Source organism: Meriones unguiculatus, chromosome 11, assembly GCF_030254825.1.
Source record: "Meriones unguiculatus strain TT.TT164.6M chromosome 11, Bangor_MerUng_6.1, whole genome shotgun sequence".
NCBI lineage: Eukaryota > Metazoa > Chordata > Mammalia > Rodentia > Muridae > Meriones > Meriones unguiculatus.
The window spans coordinates 10,228,281-10,253,957 of record NC_083359.1 but is presented as its reverse complement, the minus strand read 5'-3'; the positions used below and the strand labels follow the sequence as shown (position 1 = coordinate 10,253,957).

Below are 25,677 nucleotides of genomic sequence, written 5' to 3'. Positions count from 1 at the left end.
GTGCAAGTGTCGGGCTTCCTATCCCTGCAGGATTCTGAAGGCCTGTGAGTGCACAGAAATAAAGGCCAGGCCAGGCTAATCAGGGCTGGAGCGCTGATTCTCCACATCGCTTGTCGGAGGAGCCGCTGTCCACTGAGAACTTGCTGTAAGAACGGGCCTGCAGCGGCCGGGTGTTGTGGAGAACACCTGCAATCCCAGCACTCTGGAGCCTGAGACAGGAGGATCTTGAGTTCAAGCCAGCCCTGGACAACTTAGTGACTCCTGTCTCAGAAGGACTGAAACCCAGATAAGCAGCAATCAGGTGACAGCATGAATGCGTGTCATTCTCACAATGACTCCAAGGCCCCCTTTCCTGATCGGAGTATGAAGGTACAGGTCATGGTATATGTAAGTCCTCACCAAGGCCCTGGACCCTGAAGCGAAATCCAGATCTGCAGGGACAGCACAGACCACAGGTACCTAATGGCCTGGGGGCAGTCATAGGTGGCTTCCTGGGAGAGGTGACGGCTTCAACTGATCATTAAAGGAGGGTCAACAGGAACTGACCAGCAGCAACACAGGATGTGGTGGTCCAAGAGGAGGGAAGGCTATCTGGGGAGGACAAGAGGTATTTGGGCAGTCTGGCCTGGAGAGGTGGCAGTGGACAGGAACCAGGCCCCTGAGCTGGGCCAGGGAAGATCCGGAGGTACTCAAACCCTGTCATACCAGGACCAGGTCAAGCTAAGATACCCCCCCCCCGGCCAGCTAAGCAAACAGGGACAGGTCACCCACCCCTGCTCCCTGCACTGAGGCGCAGGCGCAGGTCAGCAGGGCGGCTTATTTACATCCCCAGGTTGGGGGGAAAACCCAGGAAGTGCGGCCTAGGCCTGACAAACTCTCAGGCTAATAATAAACGGCCTGAGTAATGAGTGGCGTGGGCCAGGCCAGGCAGGAGGTCGCAGCCGGTGGCACAGGAGTGTGGTGAGTAGCCGGCTGTGGTGGGTGAGGGCCGAAAAGGTGCTCCGGGGGCTGGGGATCCTGCAGTGCCACCACAGGTACGAGCTAAGGTTACCCAGCTTTGGGACAGCTCCAGGGCTACACCTGAGAGAAGCGTCCAGGGTCAGGTCTAACCTGCCCAGGAGTATGGGGTCAGCAGGAACTTCTTTTTCTATCCATGTGTTCCAGCTTTTCTCCTTGTGCCCCTGGGCTGTTTTTTTTTAAGTGAACCTGATAGGTTTTTAGATATGTCAGGATTCAGCGTTTAGAACTCTGCCTCCCCCCCCCCAACTGTCATGAATTTCTAAGAACTCTTAACATTACAAAGAGCCTCAGAGCACAGGTGCTGAGCAAGAAGTGCGGATGCTGTCCTCGGTAGAAAGGTTCAAAGCAGGTCCTTCAGGGCCCACAGGGGAAATCAGGTTCCGTAGCCCAAGCTCTGCCTGTCCCCATCCTGCCTTCTTATTTTCCTTGTTGATGATTATTGATGAGTTGGGGTTGTTTAGCCTGTAGTGTTACAGGGATGCTTCAAAGGGTCAAAGGGTCTCCTCTGAGGCACAGGTTCTTCATCGGGACTCTCTTCTCACAGTGGCTCAGGCAGGCTTTGCCAGGATTTTCTGTCTCTGTCCAGCAACCGTGTCCACCAGGGATGCCAATCAGTCTCACAGCGAATCACACGGGGCAGTGACCTACACCCAGGCGGAAATGTCAAGGGACCTGGGACCAGGAGTTAGGGATCATCCAGAATGGGCTGGAACCCACAGCAGCTTCCTAGAGCTGCAGCCAGGGCTGGGACGGGAGGTGTGTTCAAGTTCCTGCTGTTTGAAGTTTGTATGCTTTGTCCTTGCCCCTTCTCTTCACCTACAAAGTGGACCTCAAAACCACAAACTCACTTTTGACCCTTCAGACCCTCTTGAAGAGTCACAAACAAAAGCTCTGGGAAGTTAAAAACAACAACAAAAATCCTCCGACTTATATTTGTATCATCATGAAATAGGTATATTTTCTCTAAGCCAGGTTACTTAGTGAGACCCTGTCTCAAAAAATAAGTAAATAAGTAAATAAATAACAAAAACAAAACAAAGCAAAAAAAAATAATGATGATGATAGAGAGCCATTAAAGCAAAAGTAAGCTCTTTAATATATTTCACATAACATTTTTGTTTTGCTCAAATAGGAAAAGAATGTTTTTTTTTTTATAAAAAAAGAAACAAACCACAAGTATTTGGTTTAATAGCAAAAACCTGTAGTTTGCCTTCCTCTGTTCTTAAAACTGTCTGAGTGTTTCGTTCTAAAGCAGCGTGGGACTGCTCGCTCACCCTGGCCTCTGACTGGTATTGAAAGTGAGCCTTTCCTTCCTCATTCAAGGTATTTACACTAGCAGCCAAATGAGTCCTGCCTTGTTTTTTTCTTTTTCTGTTCTCTCGCTCCCTCGCTCGCTCTTTTGTTTTTTGTGTTTTGAGAAAACAGGGTTTCTCTGTGTAGTCGTGGCTGTCCTAGCACTTGCTTTGTAGACCAGGCTGGCCTCGAACTCACAGAGATCCACCTGCCTCTGCCTCCTGAGTCCTGGGATTAAAGGCATGTGCTATCGTCCCCACCTCCGCCACCTGTGTCCAGTTTTTAAAAGGTGGGAACTGACAATTGCAAGAGTTCAGTGTTGCTGCCGACACTCAGAGTAAGGGGCGAGGAGTCCAGCTGTTTGGTTGGGGCTTGGAAGAGAAGCACCGGCAGCTGTGCCCCCACTTTGCAGGACCTCGCAGTCCTCTGTAAAGGAGCCTGCAGCACCACATGGCAGACACACCAGGTCTTTCTGAGCGATGGAAGCTGCCGTCTCGACTTTTTAAACCTGTTTCAAACTAGTCTGCCGCAGCCATCTCCCATGGAGCAGCACCAGCCATCTAGCCAAGCATGGCAGGAGGCCTCTAGGAATTTCAGTTCCTCCCGACTCTTGGGAGTCTGTGTTGATGTGAGCCCAGTGCACAGGTCTAGGAATTCCTCCTTCCTTGCTATCCACCCAAGAGCTGTCTTGCTAAGACTCCTTCCAGCGTTGGCTGCCATCACCCTACAGGGTCTCCGGCCCATCCTAGGGGCTCGGTGGTGCTTCAGGGCTTTACATGGATCTGGGTAGTGGGTGAGTCAGCATCTGCCCTCTGTTCGGCCTTCACCTCCCTGTCTGACCTCGAGGCTGTAGTGGCAGCTCCAGGCCTCCAGGAGGTCACAGGGTCTCTCTCCAGCTGGCCTGCTCATCTAACTCCCTCCACAGGGAGGCCAGTAACTCCACTTTAGCCATTTTCTGTTTTTACAATTGTGTAGCCATTACCTCGGTCTAATTTTAGGATGTTTCCAATATCCCCCAAAGAAGCCTTGTTGATCTCCATTGCTCCCATCTCTAGACTCAGACGACCATCCCACTCCCCATCTCTAGAGGTTTGCTTGCTTGTTTTGAATATCCTGTATCAGCAGCATCACATGCGTTGCAGGCTGTGATTTCCTGTTCCCTCTTCCCCTTCACAGGCCACCCATGTTGTAGCATGATCAGTGCGCCATGTTCATAGCTAACCACATTGATAGGTACAGACTGTATCTTTTAATCCATTCATCAGCTGGCCGACATTTGGGTGATTGCTACTCTGTGGGGACTGAGAGCAATGCTTTTGTGAAAGCGACTTTATATTTTGGGCAGATGTGTTTGCATTCTTTTGGATAGACAGCTACCAAGACGTGGAATTGCTGGCTCGAGTGGCCATTCAGTTGACTATTTTAAGTATTTGCCAAGCCTTTTGACAAAGTGGCAACAACATTGCCTGATTCCATTTAGTACGCAGGGTCCTCACTGTGGGTCCCTGTTTTTCTAGACAGGGTTTTTCTGTGTAGGCTTGGCTGTCCTGGAACTCACTTTGTAGACCAGGCTGGCCTTGAACTCCGTGAGATCTACCCGCCTCTGCCTCTGAATGCTGGGATCAAAGGTGTGCACCAACACCCCCCCCCCCCAGCTCTTCGAGTTATGTTTTTAAATGGTACTGGGTAAGGACTTGACTCCATTCTTTTTGCACGTGTCTATCCAGCTTTCCCTTCAAGACTGATAAAACACCTTCAATGGCTGGCATCCTAATTTAACTGATGTCCACTAGTCAGTGAAAAGGCTGGGTCTGGCCCCACTAAATGCTGGTGATTCTCCTGTAAAGACGCCATCTGCTCAGACATGCAAAGGCTCCTCTGCGCTTCCTGTCCAGCCGCACTGGTTGGAGCCCAGTCCACGCTGCCTCCACACGGCAGGCTGCGGCAGCTCTGCGCTGTTTCATAACCAGCAAGTGAGGGTCCTCCGTGCCGCCCTTCCTTTCAGGATCATTTTGACTGCTCAGCTCCTTGCCATTCTATGTGAATTTTAAGGATAGTTTTCTCTACTTGTGCTTTTTAAGAAGTCGTGAGGACCCTGTTATAACCTGTATGGTTGGTAGATTGCTTCGGGCCCTATTGACTTAAGTCTGTAAACAGAGGGAATCTTTTGAGTTACTGAGGTCATTTTCTTTCCACAATATTCTATGGTTTTTGGAATTTACTTCTTTGACTTCGTTGGTTAGCTATACTAAGTATTTTCTTTCTTTTTATGTCATTATAAGTTAAATTGGTCCTTAATTCTTTTTTTTAGGATTGCTCTTTGTCAGCCTATGAGAATTTAATGGCTTTTGATTTTTAATATGTTTTTATTGGCTCTAATAGTTTTGTAGTCCTTTTTAGCATAAGGTCATGTCATCTGTAGCCAGAGGTGGACTTAACTTTCTTCATTCCAGTTTGGATACATTTCTTTATTTCTTTATATCATTATTATCACTATCATTTTACCCCAGTGGCAGGTTTGGGGCAGGCCTTTAATTTCATCTGTATCCAGCAACCATGGCTACAGATACATGATCACCAAGATACAGTATCTCAGAGGATTGAATGAGGCGTTGACCAGAGGCCACCTTGACCTGGAAGGAAACGCCCCAGGACCTGGGATGGGAGTCGGGGGTCAGCTGGAATGTGCAGTCTCCCAGCACCTCGCTGAACAGGGCAGGGTAAAGGGTGTGGTCATGCCTCGTCCTGATCTTATCTAAAAAAAAAAAAAAACAAAACAAAACAAAAAAAACTCTGCTTTTCACCATAAGTGTATTACTGCCTGTTAAAATCTTTCGGATATGGCCTTCCTTGTGTGAAAGGCTTGTTTTTATTGCTAGTTTATTACACCTGGTGTTTGGGGAGTTTCTTTGGTTTGTCATGAAAAGGTGTTGAATTTTGTCAGATAGCTTTTCTGCATCCATTTGATGACTGTGCAGCTTCCTTCTTCACCCTTTCAATGTTGTACGTGGAACTGGTGGCTTTTGGAAGAACTGAATCCTTGCTGCAGTGTAGAAACAATCCTCCTTTGATCATGGCAAATAACACGCTTTATGATCATTATGTTGACATTTTGTTGAGGAACATTTTGTTGAAGAACTTGCTGCTGTATTTATAAGGCTTGTTGGCCTGGGATTTTTCCTTTCTTTTAATCTCTTCGGGGCCTCAGCATGAGATGTATTTTGTCTGATAATAGTTGTAAATTTGCATCTGCTCTTTGGGCACTATTTGCATGAAATATCTTTTCAATTTTTTTAAATTTAATTTATTTATTTATTGTTTTTCTTTTTTGTTTTTTTTTGAGACAGGGTTTTTCTGTGTAGCCCTGGCTGTCCTGGAACTCCCTCTGTAGACCAGAATGGCCTCAAACTCAGAGTGCTGTAATTAAAAACTTGTGCTACCATGGCCTGGGAATGTATGAACTATCTTGCTCCATGCTTTGAATCTTCTGTGTCCCTTGAGCTAAGTGTTGTGTTGGGGTTGGGGTGTCGCTAAGGGTGGAGACTACCTAGCTGGGTCTAGTCTCTGGGCTCTGTCTGAAAAAAACAACACAAACAACAGCAAATCTTCTGTAAATAGCACAAAGATGAATCTTGTGGGTTTTTGCAAATCTATTCGCCCGTTTCTTCCTTTAAACGAGAGTTTAGGTCGTTTGTCTTTAATACTTTTTCTGATGAGGATTTATTTCTGCTGTGTATATAGTGCTTCCATTTTATTTACTCTGGGCATGCATGTGTGCGTGCGTCGGGGCTCGGGTGTCGCGCTGAGTGAACAGAAGGCAGAAGGCAGCTTGTGGTGCTCCGTTTTCTCCTTTTGCTGTGTGGGTCAGGTGGTTGAACGTGGGGTATCAGGACTGGTAGCAGGCACCTATACCCCCTGAGTCAGAGCATTGCCTCTCCCGCTTTCCTGCAGATTTTTAATTTATTTTCTTAGTGATTATCTTAAAGATTACAATTAGCAGCTGGGCATGGTGGTGCGCACCTTTAATCCCAGTGCGTGGGAGGCAGAGCTAGGCAGATCTCTGTGAGTTCAAGGCCAGCTTGGTGTACAACATGAGTCCAGGACAGCCAAGGCTACATGGAGAAACCCTGTCTTAACAACTTGATTTTGTGATATCTTAATTTGAATATCTACTTAGTCTCACTAATATGCAAAACTCTTGTTTCTAAGAATCTCTGCCCTTTTCCTTTTATGTTGTTATTATTGTTGTTTTCTCTTTGGACACTGAATGATGATTAATATAGGGGTTTTTTTTTTTTGAAGGTTTATTTTTCATTTTGTATAAATTTTAATATTTTGATTCCATGTGCATTGGTGTTTTGCCTGCATGTATGTCTGTGTGAGGGTGTCAGATCCCCTGGACCTGTAGCTACAAACAGTTGTGAGCTGCCATGTGGTTGCTGGGACCTGAACTCAGGTCCTCTTGAAGAGCAGCCAGTGCTCTTTTTTGTTTTCATTTTCTTTTTTAAAAAAAAATAACTTATTGTCTATTTTTATGTATATTTGGTGTTTGGCCTACATGTATATCTGTGTGAGGGAGCTGGATCCAATTTTACAGACAGTTGTGAGCTGGTAGAGGTTGCTGGGAGTTGAACTCAGGACCTCTGGAAAAGCAGCCGGTGTGCTTAACCACCGAGCCATCTCTCCAGCCCCTGTTTTGTTTTTCAAGACAGGTTTTCTCTGTGTCCCTGAGCTGTCCTGGATTCACTTTGCAGGCCAAGCTGGCCTCGAACTCACAGGGATCTGCCTCCCAGAGTGCTGGGATTACAGGCATGAGCTGTAATCATGCCTGAGCTGTCCTGGCCTCACTTTGCAGGCCAAGCTGGCCTCGAACTCACAGGGATCTACCTCCCAGAGTGCTGGGATTACAGGCATGAGCCACCGGGCCAGCCGAGCAGCCAGAGCTCTTAACTGCTGAGCCAGCTCTCCATCCCCGAACACAGGCTTTCAATACTTGCTTATGTAGCATCTGTTAAATTATGGAGCGAAGTTTCGACTCATAACAAGTATACAATAATTCAGGTTTATCCTGGCTGGCCTGGTGGTGTAGGCCCATGATTCAAGGAACCCGAGAAGATGAGGTAGGAAGTTCACAAGTTCAAGTCCCTACCTTGGCTAGAGATGGGGTTCAAGGCCAACCTGGGCCAACTTAGCAAGGCTTTGTCTCATAATAAAACAAAGAGCTAGGGATAGCACTCACAGGAAGAACGCTCGTCTGACATCTGTGAAGCCTGAGGTTCAGGACCCAGGTCCACACATACTCACGCACACAAACACACACATATATGCACATGTACATATTAATTGATTAATTATCTAATTAATTGGTTGATTATTAAATAATCAATCGATTGTTTAATTATTTAATTAATTGGTTGATCAGTTGATTGGTTGATTAATTGATTAAATACCCAGGCATGGTGCCTGGGGCATGCCTCTAATCCCAGCACTCAGGAGGCAGAGACCCTGACCTAGTAGAGAATTCCAGGCCAGCTAGGCCCACGTAAGGAGACCCTGTCTCAATAAAATAAAAACAAGACAGGGACTGGAGAAGCGGCTCAGCACTAGCTGAGCACTAGCTGCTCTTCCAGAAGGCCGGGGTTCAGTTCCCGGAGCCCACAGGGTACCTCACAGCTTTTGGTAACTCCAGTCCCAGGCGCTCCGCAGGCACCAAGCATGTGCATGGTACATAGACATACATGCAGGCAAAATGCCACATGCATAAGAAGAAAACAAAATAAAAATGAGGGTTTTCTTGCGCAGGGACCTTTATTAGTGTCTCTTATCCTTGGGCTCTGTCTAGTCAACTTTCCGTCTCAGCATGAGGGACTCTTGGTAGCCTTTGGTACTAGCAATGTGGCTCTCTCTGATTTTTTTTTTCTTCCTAGAAATGTCTTAATTTCTCCTTTATCATTGACAGACAGTTTTGCCCAGGATGTGACTTGTGGCTGGCAGCCTTCTTGCGGGCCTTTATATCTGCTGTTCCACTGTCTCTCTCTCCATAAACTTTCAGAAGACCCCGGGCACATAACAGATTGCCTTTCTGCTTTTCTTTATAGTGATGACGTGGGTAGGTGTGTATGAAGGAGTTGGGGGGGGCACACGACCATGTGACAGAGATGCCACATAGAAGTCAGAGGACAATGTGATGGAGTCAGGTCTCTTCTCTAACCTTTAGGGAGGTCCGTCTCCCAGGTCCACAGGTTGCTTCTGTCTCGCTGCTTTCACAATTCTCTGTATCCTCGGGGATTTACAGTTTTATTGTAAAGCATCATGGCACAAAGTTGAGGGTTTTTTTCCTTCCTTTCTTCCTTCTTCTATCCCTTCTTCACTGTTTTCTTTCCTCTTTCTCTTCCCTTCTCTCACCTCTCCTTTTCTCCCCCGCTCCTTGCTTCTCTCTTTAGTACTAGGGATTGAACCTAGGATCTTATATCTGTTAGGCAAGTGCTCTAGCACTGAGCTGTATTCCGGCCCCTTTACATTTTTGTTTTGTTTTATTCACCACTTTTAGCTTTGAGATCACCCGAGCTGGGTAGCCTGCCCCAGCCTCCCAGGTGGCGGTAGTCACAGGCCTGAGGCCCTAGGCCTGGCTTATTTGGGGTTTGCCAGTATGGAACCTGTTGAGCTTCTGACCTGTGTATTCATGCCTTTTTTCAGATTTAGGAAGCTTTGGGTCATTGTTTCTTTAAAAAAAAAAAAAAAATTTAAGTCATTGCCTAGCAGCTGTATGTATTTATGGGTGCAGTGACTTTTTAACTGTGTGTCTACATTGTGTAGTGATGAAATCAGCCTACCCACCACCTGAAGTTTGTTGTGTGTGTGAGACCTAAGAACCTGTCTTCCAGCCTCTCTTCCTTTCTGTGACTGAATCATATTCCATCATGCAGAGGTCATTTTCCTCATACATGCATTCCTTGTTCAGCGTTGAGGTTAATTCCGAACCTTGGCGATGATGGTGATCACGGGAGTGAAGCTACGTCTTGATCTAATTTCGTTGCCATTAGATAAATTCCTGCCCCACTCACACCATGACCCAGGCAGATTATCAAGTGTTTGGTTTGGGGGCTCATGGTTCCGGATGGCCAGAGTCCATGGCCATCACAGTGGGCAGCATGGCAGCAGGCAGACAGGCACAGCACTGGAGCAGGACATTTTTCTCCACACACGTTATGCAGAGAGAAACGCTGAGAATGCCGTGGACCCACCGTGACACACTTCCTTTAACAAGACCACACTTCCCAATTCTTCCCAAAAAGTCCCACCAACTGGGGACCAAGTTCAACACAGGAGCCTGTGAGGGCCATTCACAGCCAAGCCACCGCAGCACCCACCCGTGGAATTGGGGGGCCTTGTGCTGATTCTACTTTCATTTTTTTAAAGAAACTTTCATAATTGTTGTACCAACAGTATGTGACCATTCCTCTTCTCTACACCCTGGCTATGAATAAAAGCCATCCAACCAGGGCTGGGGAGTCAGCCGTGGCTCTCCTGATGAGCTATGATGTTGAGTATCTTCTCCAATGCCTGGGAGCAATTTCTGTGTCTTCTTTTGAGAAACGCCTGCTACAATCTTTGCACACTTTTGATAAGACTGAGGATTTTTTTGTTTTGTTTTATTTTAAGCAGTCTGGACAGTGGCTCTTGTTGGCCCTTGTTGGGCTCTATGTGAGCGGGCATCCCTCTGCTTCGGTTTTATAGCCAGTGGGGGGCGGCTGTCTTGCAGGCTTGCATGAAGATTCTTGGCATTTTATTCAAGAGTGAAACAGAAGCTCACACATCTTGCAAAGTAGCAAGAAACCCTTATGCAAAGCAATAGAAATGATCAGAGCACACTGCAAAGGAACGACGGCCACTGGGGTGAAAGAGGGAATCGAGAGCCCAGTTACTATTTGGGGCTTTCCTTAATGGGGTTCAAGAGAAGGAGAGTTTGGTTGCTCATGGTGTAGTACGGCCAGGTCTCTGTTTTGATTCATAGTCTGGGTTGTACAGCCATTTTTCTTTCCATTGCACATGTCTCTTCCCATAAGGCATATGACTTTAATCTTATGCATGTCCAATTATACAAATGCTTAAGCTGGCAAATAAGGGGTTCTCCCTAAAAGTTCCTGGCCTGAGGACACAGTTTTATCTTAGTACATATGCACCCAAAACCAGTTCAAGATGGATTGGCCTTTTTATTCTTCCTATTGGTAATTAGAAATATGTTTGAATAGAAACTAAATTTGATGGTTGTTAAGGACAGATCTACTTACCTGAGTCAGAAAGAAGTATAGCTCCATGCAGTGTAGGGGTGGGGAGGAGTGTCTGAGGTTGGTAGGTGCCTTGTTTGAAGAGGTGTGGGTGTATAGTGTCATATATGCAGAGCGGGGAGCTGGCAGCCAGGAGGCAGGATTACATAAACCAAACCAAGTCCAGCCTAGATTACTAAACTATCCCTGTGTTTACCTACCTCAGTGATGCCAGCACTGTGACTGGGGTGTCATGTTGCTCCAGTGTGAGCAGGCTCCAGTGTGACCGGGTGTCTGCCCACTGGGACCCAGGATTGTTTTGATCCTGGCTACTGTTGGGGAGATTTTCCCTCTGAGGCTGCCTTTCAGCAACTCCCCACAGCCATTTCCTCACACCACGTCTGCTAACCTCTAGACAGCCACAGAGCGGAGAGAATGGATTTTACACGCCTGACATGTGCTGCTTAGGTGCAGGCTGGAGGGAGGGAGGAGGGAAGGCCATATCAGGAGACAGATCCTCCTCACTCCCAATGCCAGGGCTCTGCTTAGCTTGCTTTCGGTGAAGGGTAAAGACTGCTGCACGTCTCCTGGAGGAGATGCAGTTCACATCTGTAACGCGGAAGACAACCCATAGTGCCAAGTCAGAATAGTCCCTTTCCTGATGGGTAGCCCTAGGGACGCGCTAGGGGCAGGAGGTGAGCTCAGTCTTGGTATGACAACGATGTCTTTTATACTTATAAAAGACATGGGCTTTATTCAAAGCATCATTGTGATGTTAGGCTTGGGCGCTGGCCAAGTCTACTTTTGAAAACCTGTTTATCTAGAGGGCACATGCTGAGTCCTGAGGACCAGCACTGGACAGAAGGTTATGACCAGGCCTTGCCAAATGATGCTCATGGGGAATCTAAAACAATGGCGAGACGCAGCCACACTCATGAATGCCAAGGCCTCGGTGAGGAGCAAAAGTACTGTGTGCAGGAGGGGTGCATGGTGGTGGGGACAGTAGGGTCCCCTGAGGTCCATGCTCGAATGCCAAGAAAGGAGGAGCGTCGCATAGAGGTAAGGAGGCCCGGAGACTAAAGAGACAAAGGAGCCTTGGACAGACGAGGCATATTGTGCTAGGACTTGAGAGATGGCTTAGTGGTTAAGAGCATTTGCTGCTTTTGCAGAGGACCAAGGTTTCATATATGTATGTATATGTATAAAGCAGCATACAACTGCTTATAACTCTGACACCCTCTCCTGGCCTCCACAGACACCAGGTACACATAGGGTGTATATACATGCTTATATACATAAAATTAAATAATATTTTAAAAAGATACTTCACTCAGTCTGGATGAAGGCCTGTACACAGACTGCTCGACAGACAATGGCAGGTACCTGGGCACCCACCTACACCCATGCAGACCAGCACACAGGCCTCAGAGGCATATAGGCCTATAGATAGACAAGATGAAACAAAAACCCTTGCCTCTGACTTTAAGGCCATGTTTATACAGAGTCACACAAAAATGTCATTCTGCCAAGGACAGCTAGAGAAGAGATGACATTGTTATGGGGTCCTCTTAAATCCAATATAACTCAAACACCGGGTCAATGAAGATGACAAAAATGGATTATAACCAAACTGCTGCTGATCGCTCATGGCCACAGAACAGACTCAGGAGCTGAGCTGAAAACCCTGAGCCAGAATAGCACAGAATATTTTAGCTTGCAAACCACAAACATCTGTGCCAAGTTATTGTTATGATCATTATTTTTTTCACCAATGAGGATAGCAGTTTGTTTCTGGGCCTGGAAACATGACCTTGTTTGACCCTGCCAGAAAGATGTTGCCCTTGAGAAGTTGTCCTTGAGGTGTCTGGGCTCAGACAACTCTCCCCTAGAGCCTAGGACCTTGAACTTAGTTTCCCCCTATGGTTAAATGGGGTCCAGAAAACAAAATAGCAATTCTTGGAACAAGTTCCTTTTGCTTGTTCCCAGCAACATCATTATTTGCTTTTGGATTCCTCAGACATCTAGCGTCAGCCATTTTGTGCTGACTCACGGCCCTCTGCTGTCTACCATTGGCCGTCTCAGCCCAGGCTGGGTAGCTAGGTCAGTGCTAGGTTGCCTAAACATAAATTGGTCCTTACAGCTCTCTGTTTCCTACACTTCTCCCCTCCACCCCTCTGGGTAAGGAGGATTAAACAGATGTCAGGGATGACGGAGAAGTAAGCAGAGACCTGGAACACATGGAGGACAATGGGGGAACAGGCAGGTTACAACTCTATGAGGGAGAGACCTTAAGGGAAACTGTCTTACAGAGGGAAACTTAAAGAGCTTTGTCTGGCTGCCCTCTGCCTGCTGAAACAGAGAATGTCTCAGAAGGTGGCAGGAGAGGCCACCTGGCTTGTCTGCCGTCCTAAAGCTCCATCTCTCTTTCCACAGTGCTGGCGGCCAGGGGTGGCTATGGCATCCTGCCCCAGAGAGCATTACTGGGACCCCTTAGCGAAAACCTGTATCTCCTGCACAGTCACCTGCAGCCAGAGGAGCCAGCACACCTGCACAGACTTCTGCAGTGAGTTTTGGCATCTGAGCCCGGCGGACAGCTGAGCATTGGCTCGCCACCCCAGAAGCCCTTTGCCCTTTCCCCGGCTAGGTGGAGGAGAATGAGTGGAGGAATGAGATGTGCCAAGTGGTCTCTTTCCTCAGCCTTTCAACTGTTGGCACACGTCTCTTCTTTCCTGCCTCGGGCCCTTGGCAGTTGCCTACTCCCCTGCCGGGAAAGCATTTCCCTAATCTTTCCTCAGCTCCTTTTCAACATCACTGTCCCGGAGGCCTTCTCTGACTACAAAGGAGGAATTAGGCCTCACTATGTGACCTTCTTCATCCCTGTCTCATCCTTTAAAAAAATATTTTTAAAAAATTGATTCTTTGGTAAATCAACACACAAATACAATGTTTTTTAGATCTCTCTCTCTCTCTCTCTCTCTCTCTCTCTCTCTCTCTCTCTCTCTCTCTTCTTTTTTAGCAGGTCTTTTTGTGTGACTCAGGCCAGCCTTACACTTTAGATCCCCCTGCCTCAGTATGCCGAATACTGGGATTACAGGCATGTACTACCTCACCAGCTCTATTGTTGCTTTGCTTAGAAACATTTTGCTATGGAATTTGTCAAGTATCTAAACACAGAGAGAAGAGAGCACAGCACCCCCCACAGACAGACACGGGAGAGCTCAGCATACCCATATGCACATCTTCAGAACTGATTAAAACTCTGCCTTTTCATTCCCAATCCAGTTTTTTCACTCGTGTGTTTTTCAAACATTTACTGATTATCTCCCAGCTTTAAAACTTAATTTTTAATGTATGCACACGTGTGTAAGTCAGTAGTTAGTTCATCCAGCATGTGGTCCTCCGGGACCAAACTTAGGTTGTCTATCTTGGTGGTAAATAAATAGCTTCAGCCCTTGGGCAGTCTTGTTTGCTCTTGTATGTTTTAAATAATTTTAAGATTCTATTAGTCTTAAAGGAGGAAAGCTCACGGTTTCAGGAGGGGGGGTCTCAATCCATGGTCGCTTGGCTCTCTGTTTCTTGGCATGTGGTAAATGGTGCTTACTGGAGAGTAAGTGGGTAATGCCTCCCTTGCCCGAAGGACTTCCTCCAGGTAGGACTGTGGCCTCAGAGCCTTTCTGGCTGTGATGGATTCACTTGCCCAGGAGATCAGCTTCCTGTGAACTATTTGACAGATGGGAACCTTGGGGCCATAGCTCCTGCTCGAGTTAGCGCACATCACCATGGCCTTTCCCAGCTCCCTTCCCAACTCTCCAAGGAGGGTCCTGGCTTCTCCTCTCCCATTCCTCCCACTAACATGAAGTCAGAAGATTTGAAAATGCAAACAAACATTCTATATGGCAATGTAATTAATAATCTAGATATTAATTTTAAAAGTCATGTAGAAGGGGCTAGAGAGATGGGTAAGAGCATTCAGTGGTTAAGAGCATTCACTAGTTTTGCAGAGGACCCAGTTCTGTTCCCAGCCACTACTGCTGACTCACCCGACTCCAGGAGAGCTCCCGCTTCTTCTGAACTCCGCAGGCACCAGGCATGCTTGTGGTACAGGCAAAGCACTCATGCATGTAAAATAAAAATAAATAAATCTTTAAAGCTTTAGATATATGTAGAAAGCCACCACATTTGGAAAGGAAGAAGTGAGAAGAAATTTTGGGTCAAAGAAGGAACAAAACAACAACAATAGCAAACCCAGAAACATCTTGGACTGGGTACAGGAAGATACCTATGAGTATAGATGTAAATATCAAAAACGCATATGCTAGAGAGCGCCCAGAGGGCACAGCCACTCTGAACTGCTGTTTTCACGTTGAACTATATATAGGTTGGTCTGGTTTGGTTTCTTCGCTTGGACATAGCTAAGGGTCAGAGCCCAAGCTCCTGAAAGCCCAGAAGCCCTGCAGCATTGTTCTTTCTGTCCCACAGAGTTCCTCAGCTGCCGAAAACAGCAGGGCAAGTACTACGACCATCTCCTGGGGGCCTGCGTCAGCTGCGACTCCACCTGCATGCAGCACCCTCAGCAGTGTGCTCATTTCTGTGAGAAAAAGGCTCGAAGCAGGGTGAACCTCCAGCCCGAGCTCAGGAGCCCACAGGCTGGGGAGGTAGAAGCCAGGCCAGATAACTCAGGAAGGCACCAGGGATCAGATCATGGAGGCTTGCAGACAGGTCCAGGTAAGTGACCCAACACCAGTGCCTAAGGCATCTGAGGATCAGGGCTGGTAGGAGGCCGGGCAGCAGGCTCTAATAACAAGAGTCTTTGATTCAAGAGGCCCAGACTCTTAGCAACTAGCCAGAAGCCAGGGAAGTCACTCCAGGATAGAAAAAAAAAAACTGTTTAGACAAAATTTCAGATGTCTATGGGACATTTTCTCACACACACTCAGTGTACATTGCTCAAATTTTGATACCTCAAGCACTTAGTCATTTTTTTTATAGTGAAAATATTAAAAATCTGTTTAAAGTTTCCCCTTAAAATCTGGACAAGGTGGCAGTCGCCTGTGATCCCAGCACTCTGAGAGGCAGAGACAGGCAGATCTCTGTGAGTTCCAGGCCAGCCTGGTCTACAAAGTGAGTCCAGAACACCCAAGGCTACACAGAGAAACCCTGTCTCAAATATATATGGAAAGTTTCCCCTTAATGTTGTGTAGTGCTGGAACTGAGCCCATTGCTCATGGTACAAGGCAGGAGGTCTGATGCTGAGCCATGGACACACTTCTTAGCTTCTGAGATCACAATACATCGTCACGGCCTAGCCAGCAGCCCGGGGTTGCCCCTTTCTACATAGCCTCTCTGAGCTTCTTATTCCAGGGGTAAAAGGGCCTGGTGTGGGCTGCAAACTTTTTTTTGTTGTTTTTGGTAAATGAAAGAATTAAACAATCAGAGGGAAATGAAAACTCAGATAGACCTCGGTAGTGAAAGCTGACGTTTATTAGTCTGAAAGATGAGGCTCCAAGACTCAAGAGGCACAGAATCTGAACTTGCAGAGGAATGCAAATTACATGTTTTGTGGGCATGACAAAGCTAAGAATAGAGAAGGAAGAAGGGAGGGTCTTGTCAGGGGTGAAATGAGGAAATGAGCTGCTTTTCTATACGAGCTATTTCTTAGAATGGCAGGATGGAAGATAGGTCAGTTGCTTTTCTCTGACTTTCCAGGGGGTTAGCTGCTTTCTGGGAATTCCATGCATTGCAGATTTCCTGGGCCCTTGGGCTGGTTTGGCATTGGGGGCAGATTTCCTTTAATCCCCAGACCCTTTCCATGTAAGGGATGAAGGCGCCATTTTCTATCTGGTTACTTTCTGCTAGGGCTGGGAGGCATCATTTTGGGCTTCTCAAGTCTGGAGTGATTCTAGAGGAATCATCTTTATCTTGTGTGGTGAACCAGGTAAATGATGCAGTTCAGGAGAAACTTCCATAAAAAGTTTAAAAGGCAGGGTGAACCGTAAGTATGAGGATGTCAAGGAGGAAGGCGGTGAGTAAGGGAAGGAGCCAGGATGGGTGGGAACCAGGAGCCCATCTAGAGGGACCTTATTGCTGAATTGTCTGTGCCTGGTCTTGAACCAGTTTTGATGTGCTGATATAGAAGCAGCATTATTCCTGGAGGAGGGCCTGAAGGACTGAGGTGGAATTGAAGGCTCTCCCCATTCCTGTTCTTCTCTGTAGTCCTGAAGAATGCCCAGAGTGGCCAGAAGAGGGAAGGGTCTGATGGCTCATTTTGCTCTTATTAATGGAGGTGTAGAGATAGAAATTGGAGCTTCGTGGATGCTTTTCCTGCAACCCCCAAAGAGTCCTGTCTTAAAGGAAAGACGGGAAATGATGTCCAAAATGGTTATCTGGAACAGTTTTCCCTTTGGGGTCTTTCAGGCATGCCAGATGGAGGAGTGTCCCGGGGACATGGCAATGAAAGTCTACAAGATGACTAGGAGAGATAGACTTACTTTAATTAATTAGCTCATTTGAGCAAGGCAAAAGATATTGGTGTTGAGGGAACATGGTAGGCTGAGGAAGGTTCTGGGAGGCCAAAGGCCGAAGCAGGGTTAGGTTTAAATGGAGAGGGGCGATAAGGATTTGAAAGGATTTCCCTAGCCTAGGGAAAGCAGGTCTTTCTCTTTGTCCCCAGCAATTCTGGGACGCAGAAGAGGTTCGGGCAGATTGAAAGCCGGAGGGCTGGCTGTAAGGAAGTGATTCAGGGTCCTGTGGAGCAAAGGTGGTGGCAGTGAAGTTGCAAGGAGCTGACAGGCACAGGAATGGTGTCTACGCACACACAAGGGGGCCTTGTGCTTCCAACTGGCAAGGTGCCTTGAGCAGATGTTAGGGAGCAAGTTTTAAAGGCCTTGCTAAGAGATTAGGAGTACAACACATTTAGGAAAATCCTCCTCACTCTTTCAAGGGTGCCCCAGCATCTATGGGTAAAGTGTGAGGGGGAGGCAATCCAGACTAGCAGTGGGGCAGGAAGTGCTTGATTAGTAGTTTGAGATTAATGAAGACACACACAGGAGAGGGACAGGGAGAAAAACCTTTGCTAAATAGAGCAAGGACTTGGGGGACCCTGAAAGCCAGTCTCTCTCCAGGGGCTGGGCTTTGTTTTTCAAGTCTTTAAAGGGTCTTTCCCTCCTGCTTGAGGGTTGATCGGTCAGTTCTGTTTTGTTTTGAGACAGGGTACTCCAATGTAGCCCTGGCTGTCCTAGAACCTGCTGCATATACAGGCATGCCTCGAGCTCGCAGACATCCACCTGCCTCTGCTTCCTGAGTGCTGGGGTCAATGGTGTGCCGCACTGTGACCAGGAAGGGTTGATTAGGGCAGATTTGAAGGAGGACGGGGTAGCTGCTCGGCTCACAACTCTGGCATGCTGACCTGACCTTGAACTCACTGAGCCAGTCCATCAGTAGAGGGCCCCACTGGGAAAAACCCTTTAGGCCTTTGTTTTAAAGCTGCCAGGCTTTTGTCTCAGAGGAAGAAACTGGCCATCTTGGAAGTTCACCGTCTTTATTACCTAGCGATGACCCCTCTCCCCATGTGTCTGCCTACCAGGGGGTCTGTCTAGCTCCTAGTCCCCACACCCCCTTATCAGAGGTCACCCTAACTGTTTAGGGCTTGGAGGCACAGACTGCTTCTGTGCCGGCAAAAGGGGTGATGTGGAATGGGCAGCATTTAGAGCCCCTCAGAGGAGGGTCTGTCTAAGGGGCCATGATAGCACTTAACAGATAGCAAAGATCCAGAGCATTAGGCAGCCGAGTGAGGCCAGTGTGTATTCTTAGAACATGTGTGTGACGGAGCAGCTGCAACATACAACGTGAGGCTGTTGGTATGTAATTCTTATGGAGGGTGTGCTGAAGATCGTTGGCAGTTTTGCCCTTATTAGAGGAAGTGGACAGGTCAAAGAACACTTGGCCGACTCTGTCGTAAGCGCCAGTGAGACTGATGATCTCTTTGTTACCATTGTCCACCGTATGATGTGTAACATGAGGGACTGTGTGTAAGCCCAGAGGTCTGCCGTTGGATCTCCTCTATTACAGCTTCGCGGGGAACATTAAGAAGCAACATGAGGAGAATGTTTTAATATCATGATGAACATACGTTTTTCTCAGTAATTGTACAGCTGGCTGGGCCATGTATCAGAGCCCTGCGGAAGGATGAAGTCTCTGTGCAGAAAGGTGTTTGTTACTCCAGACTGTAGTTTGTATAAGGAGCGAATGCCCTAAAACTAAGAGAAGTCTGTTAAAGCCAGCATCTGATTGACAACTCAAAGGAGATATAGAGCCAGGCATGGTGGTGCATGCCTTTAAACCCAGCACTCAGGAGTCAGAGACAGACTCATCTTTGAGAGTTCAAAGCCAGCCTGGTCTACAAAGTGAGTTCCAGGACAGCCAGGGCTCTGTTACACAGAGAAGACCTGTTTTAAAAAACCATATATATATATATATATATATATATATATGAGATAGGGAGAGAGAGAGAGAATCCCAACAGGTCTTTCAAAAATAGAATTGTCCATGTAGTGTCATGGACACTATATGAGTATCCTGAATAGTTTCTCCAAACCTGTCAGTGTGAGGTTCAAGATGTCCAGAACAGGCTGGTCATCCCACAGAGACAGAGGGTAGATGACTGTTGGGGGGGTGGCAGGTGAGAGAAGATGGAGAGGGACCATTAATGGGACAGGAAGTTTTTCACTGGAGACAGAAATAGCCTCAACTTGGAGAGTGGAAATGCTTGCACAACTTGATGGATACACTTTTTAAAACACTCAAAATCCACTAAAGTGGTAAATGTGATGGTCTACAAGTTACACCCTAGTTTTAAAAACAAAGGTATTGATAGCCCCCGGCACCCTCCATCCCCCCCCCAACAGGAGAATTAAGAAAGTGCGGTACAAACTGCACCTGCACCCGGAACAGGCTGAGCCTTTGCAGTACTGTGCTTTCTCAGTGAGAAAACACACCAAGCACCTGTGAGAGTCACAAAGGGAAAAATCCTGAGTAATAGTGTGCAGCTACTTCTAATGAGCAAAAGGGAGCTGGCCCTGAACAGAAATTCCCATTGGCTTACACAGGACTTGTTCTGTGTTCGAAGTGGAAGCTGAGAAAACTCACTGCAGAGACAGAAGCTTCCTGGTGGCATACACCTTTAGTCTTGGCACTCAGGGAGGCAGGTCTCTGTGAGTTCAGGCCTGCCTGGTCTACAAAGTGAGCCCAGGACAGCCACGGCTGTTCATAGAAACTCTTTCCTGAAAAACCAAAACCAACCAACCAACCAAACAAACAAACAAAAAACAGGTTGTATTTTCCACACTTGCAGGGAGGCGGTCAGCTTGGGGTCTGAACCATGTCCCTGAGGGGAAGCTGTATTGCATGTTTAAAGAGTGAAAACCATAGAGCAAGGGGGAGCAGGGTAGGCTGTAGCAGTGTCTAAACATATTTTGACAAAAGGGGTTGAGCAAGGGAGTTTCCATCAGTCAGGATAGGAGTAGGTCCCTAGGCTGGGAACATGATCTTATTTGACCCTGCCAGCAAGATGGAGAAGTTGTCCCTGGGCTGTCTGGACTCAGACAACTGTCTCCTTACAAGTTGTCCCTGAGCTGCCTAGACTCAGACAACCGTTTCCTTACAACAGAAGCTGTTCCACTACAACAGCAACCCTAAGGCCTGGGACCTTGAACTTAGTTTCTACCTATGAGTGAGTAAATGGAGTCTGAAGACAAAATGGCTGAACTTTTGCTCATTACCAACAGGACTAAGCCCCAAGTTATACTCTGAGCAAGTATACGCTGTTCTATAGAGATGGGAGTTCCAAGCTTTGGTTGTTAGGTCAAATGGGGTGATTTACAGTGTAGAACATTGTCATAGTTTCCCGGAGACAGAGCAGGGCTGCTTTTCCCAGGCAGCTGTAAATGGGGTCATCCTGCCGGCAGATCTCTGCTCTTCCTGATAAGAGCGATGGAGTAACCCTGCCAGCCAGGGTTGTCCACTCTAAACTGCCTGGCAGAGGCAGTGCTCCGTTAGCTAAAACGTACTTTTGTGTGGTTTAATGTTTTCTGAGAACGTTTATTGATAACTATTTTATAAGTTTATCACTCTCATTTCCTCCTTCAAGGGAAAGGTTCCCCCCCACACCTTCACTAGCACAACATGTGCCGTAGTCCCGGCACTTCGGGACTCAGGGGAGAGTTTAGGAGGAGAAATGTCAGGCATTGGCCTGAGACAAGCTCTTACTCCTTCGTCCAAGCTGTGAAGGGAACTATGCCAGGCATCCCAGAGCCCTTCTGCTTCAATGGGCCCAGACTCTTGCATCATCTCTCTGGTCCTGAGTTCAAAGTCTAAGCTCTCCCAGGAGACCCGATGCTCAGTGGAGTCATCCTCCTTGGACTTGCGCATCCTTGCATACAAGGAAGCATCCATCCATCCCTGGTTTTGTCTACCTGCAAAGCGTGTGTAGGAAACAGAATGGGCCGGCTCCAGAGTTGTCACCTTTTTAAGGAAAAGGGTGCCAACAGTTTGGGGTGAGAGGGGCCAGTTCTCTCAGGACTTAGAAAGAATAGCGGTGAAGTCTTGGGGCCAGGAAAGAAATCCCATGTGCCCATCCGCAAGGCAAGCCTGGGGATAGCCCTGTGAATTGCTTGGTCCTAATGAGGTAAAAAGGAAGCCCAAGATAGGGAGGGCCCTTAGTCCTGAAATGAATGGGGAAGGGTATGAGTAGCTACAGGCCTGAATAGAACACCTTGCAGGCGGGGAGTCTTGGGGGGGAGGGGTCGGTACCCCCCTTGAACTCATGCTCTTGTCTATCTTGAACCACCCACAGGGTTGAAGCTGAGCAGCGACCAGCTGGTCCTGGTCTACAGCACACTGGGGCTCTGCCTCTGCGCCATCTTCTGCTGTTTCCTGGTGGCCGCGGCCTGCTTCCTCCGGCGTAGAGCAGAGCCACTTCCCAGCCAGGGTGCGCGGCCGCGTGGGCCACAAGCAAAGGCTCCCCACCGTAAGTGCGGAAAGCAAGGCCCCCTGCCCTGACAAGCACCCGCCTTTCCCCTCTCCCATCCACCACCGCCCCTGCCTCCGGGAGGACAGCTCCGAGCACACTGGAGTGGCCCGGGGCCACACCCTGAAGCTGAAATCGGGTTCAAGCAGCAGGGCCACCAGGAAGGGTGCTGTTAAGTTTAGCCTTGGGAGGAGAATCTGGTAGGAGGTCACCCCGGGGCGGGGATGGGGTTTGGAGGGGGGTGGATGGTTTCGGGGTGCAGGAAAAAGTGAGCCCAGCCTTAAAAGCCTCTTCAGGGGCGTCCAGGAGAGCGAGGCCTGGAATGGCTTGTAGGATGGCTGGGCTCCTGGATCAGGCGGTGTGGCATGGCCCTCGGTGCCCAAGGCGCCCTTCTTTGTCCCTGCAGGCGCGGCGAAGGAGGCTCTCAGCGAGGTGGTCGCGCCAGCCCAGCCTGTCGAGACGTGTAGCTTCTGCTTCCCGGAGCGCAGGTCGCCCACGCAGGAGAGTACCCGTGCTCTCGGGATGCTGGGCTTCGCGGGCACCGCCGCCCCACAGCCCTGTGCGCGCGTCACGGCCGGCGGCCTGGGGGGCCTGCGCCTGCCCACCGGGGACGCGCGTCCTGGAGCTTGACTGACGGCGAAGAAGGAGGAGACAAGGGAGAAGATGGAGTGCGAGGGGGTTGGGGTGGGGTGGAGAAGAGAGCAGATGAAGAAGACGAGAAGGAGGCAGAGAGGGGCAGCCTGGCTGCACCCATGCAGAGCAATAAAGCAACTAACCCGCAGTGCCCACGTCCCCAGCGCCGCACCTGTGCCACTGTGCCCCACACTTTCCGCTGAGCAGCCAACCTGTGTGCTTCTCTTTAGTGGAGAAAGATGGAAGAATGACCAGCGCCCAGAATGCCGTCCTTACGGTCCTTACAGACAAGCAGGCTTACCTAGGGCCTTGGGCAGATAGCTGAATGCGGTGTATATGTATTTGTGAATTAAAGACTTTGTATGTGAATGTGTAGGTTCTGGGTTGTGTCATGTGGGCGTGTCTAAATGAGTTGTATGTCTGTGTATTGCGTGTCTGTATGAACTGGGTGTATGTGTGAGCGCATTTTCACATGTGTGTGAATTTTGTGCATGTAGGTTTTTGTGTGTGGTCAATGTGGCGTAGCCAGGAAGGTGAGGGCTCCTCTGTGTGAAGGCCAAACGTCTAAAAGAATGATGGGTGTTCCCTGGACCTCAGTGAGAGTGGGTTCAATGCACCCATTTTTCTGAGCATCCACGCTTATCTTTTTAGTTGCATTTAAACCTCCAGATGCATGAAAATATCCTCAGGAGCACTTTCCCAACAAGCTTAAGCATGAGATTGTACACAGAGAAATTTCATCCTTAACACCCAGATACCTACCCACTTTGCAGTGGCCTACCCACGCCAAAGGCCACACAACAGGGGCTCCTGTTCTCACCACTCCCAACTAGCAGGCTGGCAGGGGTAACGCTGCCATGCACAGAATAGCACCAGTGCCAGCTCCACTCACACGAAGTGGCTGTCCACAGGGTTTGGAGTCTGCAGCCAAGGTGGCTACAGAATTGGCACTTCCTGAGGCTGCACGTGCGGGATCTGTCCTTGGCTTCTCCTTAATCCACTGGTGGTCATTCTCCCCATCACTCTACACTCGGTCTTCTGTCTCTCAGATCATTCTCCCCTTTACATTTCACGTTAGGATCTGCCTAATGGCTTCATTTCCACTTCTCAGCAAAGGCTCCATCTCTGAATAGGGCCACATTCAAAGCACTAAGGATTTCAGCATAGTGAGTTTTGGAGGACAAATTGAACCAACAACGGAGGCCCTGTGAGACCACTGCTGCTTTATCTTTGTTGAAAAGTTGGCATCTAACAAGTTCTTGTCCAAGACGTGTTGAGCCATCCTGCATCATTATCACGCTGCCATGATCAGCTTCCTACGACAGGCTTGCTAGAAAGACCATGCTCCTGCTACAGACAGGTGCTGGGTGTTGGCTAAAGAACATCACAGCCCATGCGCAGAGACAAGACTCCAGTGCTCAGCGTCTGGGAGACAAACCTATTTCTAATCTTTACAATCTGTGGTTTTAAAATTCTGCTCATCCGAACCCAATGGGGCTATAAATACAAGATGTTTCTGAAACGGGGGGTCGGGGAGCAGAAGTTCAGCTCAGCCTCAAAGACAGTCTTGAGAGTGTTTGGTCAGCGTGTCAGTGGATCTTTTGTGCAAATTTTGTATTTTACTTTCTGTTTGTAAAGAAGGGGCTCTTTTTGCCAACTTTATCTGTTGTTTTGGGTCAGCCTGTAAACTATAGCCTAACTCCTCTTCCATGGTCCCCTTAAAACGTTTTTATTAGTATGTATTAATTGAATAAAACTGGTTTTGCTGCGGCTTTTACAAACTTGTATACAATGTGCTTTGTTAGTGTCTCCCACCCTGTAACCCTCTCACCTCCCATCTCCTGCCACTGGTCTCCCCTCCACAAATCACTACTCTTCTAATCTCATGTCCTTAGAAAATATCTAGATCCTGTAAACATGAGAAAACCTGATATTTGTCTTTCCTAATCTTATTTTCCTCAACACTCTTATTGCAACCATTTCCCCGAAGATGATAAGATTTTATTCTTCCTTCACGGTCTCTTTGTTGCCTGAATTTCTCACCTGGACCTCTGGGCCAGCCTCCCTCAACCTTTTCCATGATACCTTTCTCAGTGTTTCCGTAAAGGCCCATGTGTGGCCAGCCAGGCGTGTGCGCCACAAGCTCCTCCCGAGGCTGCTCAGCAACAATTCTTCTGTAATACATAACTTTGTCTCATTTTTTTTTTCAGTGGTCTGAATGTGATGCTTATGGGTTCCTTTGAGGGACCACCTGGGAATGAGAAAAAAAAACAACTGTGATTCTTTGAATGGAAGCCAGGTGCAGAGAGCTCTTGAAGGGTGGGGTGAACTGTTCTGAGAGACAACCAGCTGTAAACTATCTACAACCAGCTGTAAACTATAGAGCAAAAGTGACCTGATTTTTAGTTATAAAAACCCTGTGCTTTGCATGTTCGGGGTTGTCTCCTGTCTTTGGAGGAGCGACCCTATCACGATAGCAATAAAACCTCTTGCTTTTACATCGAGTTGTGGTCTGTGAGAGTTCCTGGGAAGGGCGTGATCCTGAGCTCCTGAGCAGTGAGACTCCAGGTCTTACATTTTTGGTGCGTTGCCCAGGAAACAGCATGCCCCTTCCCAACCCTCATCAGACTGGGCTCGGAGGTCGAGCTCGGAACTAGTCTTATTTCTGGTATACCACTCTGTATCTGGGAACTGGAGGACGCTCCAGATTCCATCTGGGGAGGCTAGGTCCGTGATGGTCCTCCTCCCATCTGTAGGAGTCGGCTGCTGGGAGGCAGCCTCTCCATCTGGGGAGGCTAGGTCCGTGATGGTCCTCCTCCCATCTGTAGAATTGGGCTGCCGGGAGGCAGCCTCTCCATCTGGGGAAGCCAGGTCCGTGATGATCCTCCCATCTGTAGGAGTTGGCTGCCGGGAGGCAGCCTCTCCATCTGGGGAGGCTAGGTCTGTGCTGGTCCTTCTCCCATCTGCTTCTCATTGGAGATGGCTGCCGTGAGGCGGCCTCTCAATCAGAATTCTGTGGTTCCACCCGTAAGGGCGTCCTTATCTGAATTGCTCTCTTTGTCTCTATTGTTGTTGCTTCTTTGACTTTCTTGATGGACGACTTCATTGTGGGACAGACTGTGACTTCTTTTTGACCTTCCCCTCACTAATCTCCCAGCAGGTCTGCAGCAGGGTGCTGCCAGATGATGATGGAAATCAATAACTGGAAGGGCCATAACCCCCCTTTTCTGAAAACCCCCAGGCTCTAACTGATTTGTTTGAATCTGTCCTATTCTCACACCAGCCCACTTGGGATGATTGCCAGCAACTCTTGCAGGCCCTCCTGACTACGGAGGAATGGGGGCGGGTTCTCCTTGAGGCGAGAAAGAATGTGCCGGGAACAGATGGGAGGCCTTCCGTCCTCCCTAAGGAGATTGATGATGGCTTTCCCCTCACCTGCCC

General features: G+C 48.2%; 1 protein-coding gene across 1 annotated transcript; it reads left to right on the top strand.

Moving 5' to 3' along the window:
• Nucleotides 1–839: 839 nt before the first annotated feature.
• Tnfrsf13b (TNF receptor superfamily member 13B) lies at nt 840–23,199 on the top strand. Its single transcript, XM_060363590.1, has 5 exons — nt 840–960; nt 13,014–13,143; nt 15,060–15,305; nt 21,430–21,603; nt 22,010–23,199. Exons 2-5 carry the CDS (start codon nt 13,035–13,037, stop codon nt 22,231–22,233), a joined length of 753 nt encoding a protein of 250 aa, XP_060219573.1. The 5' UTR covers nt 840–960; nt 13,014–13,034; the 3' UTR covers nt 22,234–23,199.
• Nucleotides 23,200–25,677: the final 2,478 nt, after the last annotated feature.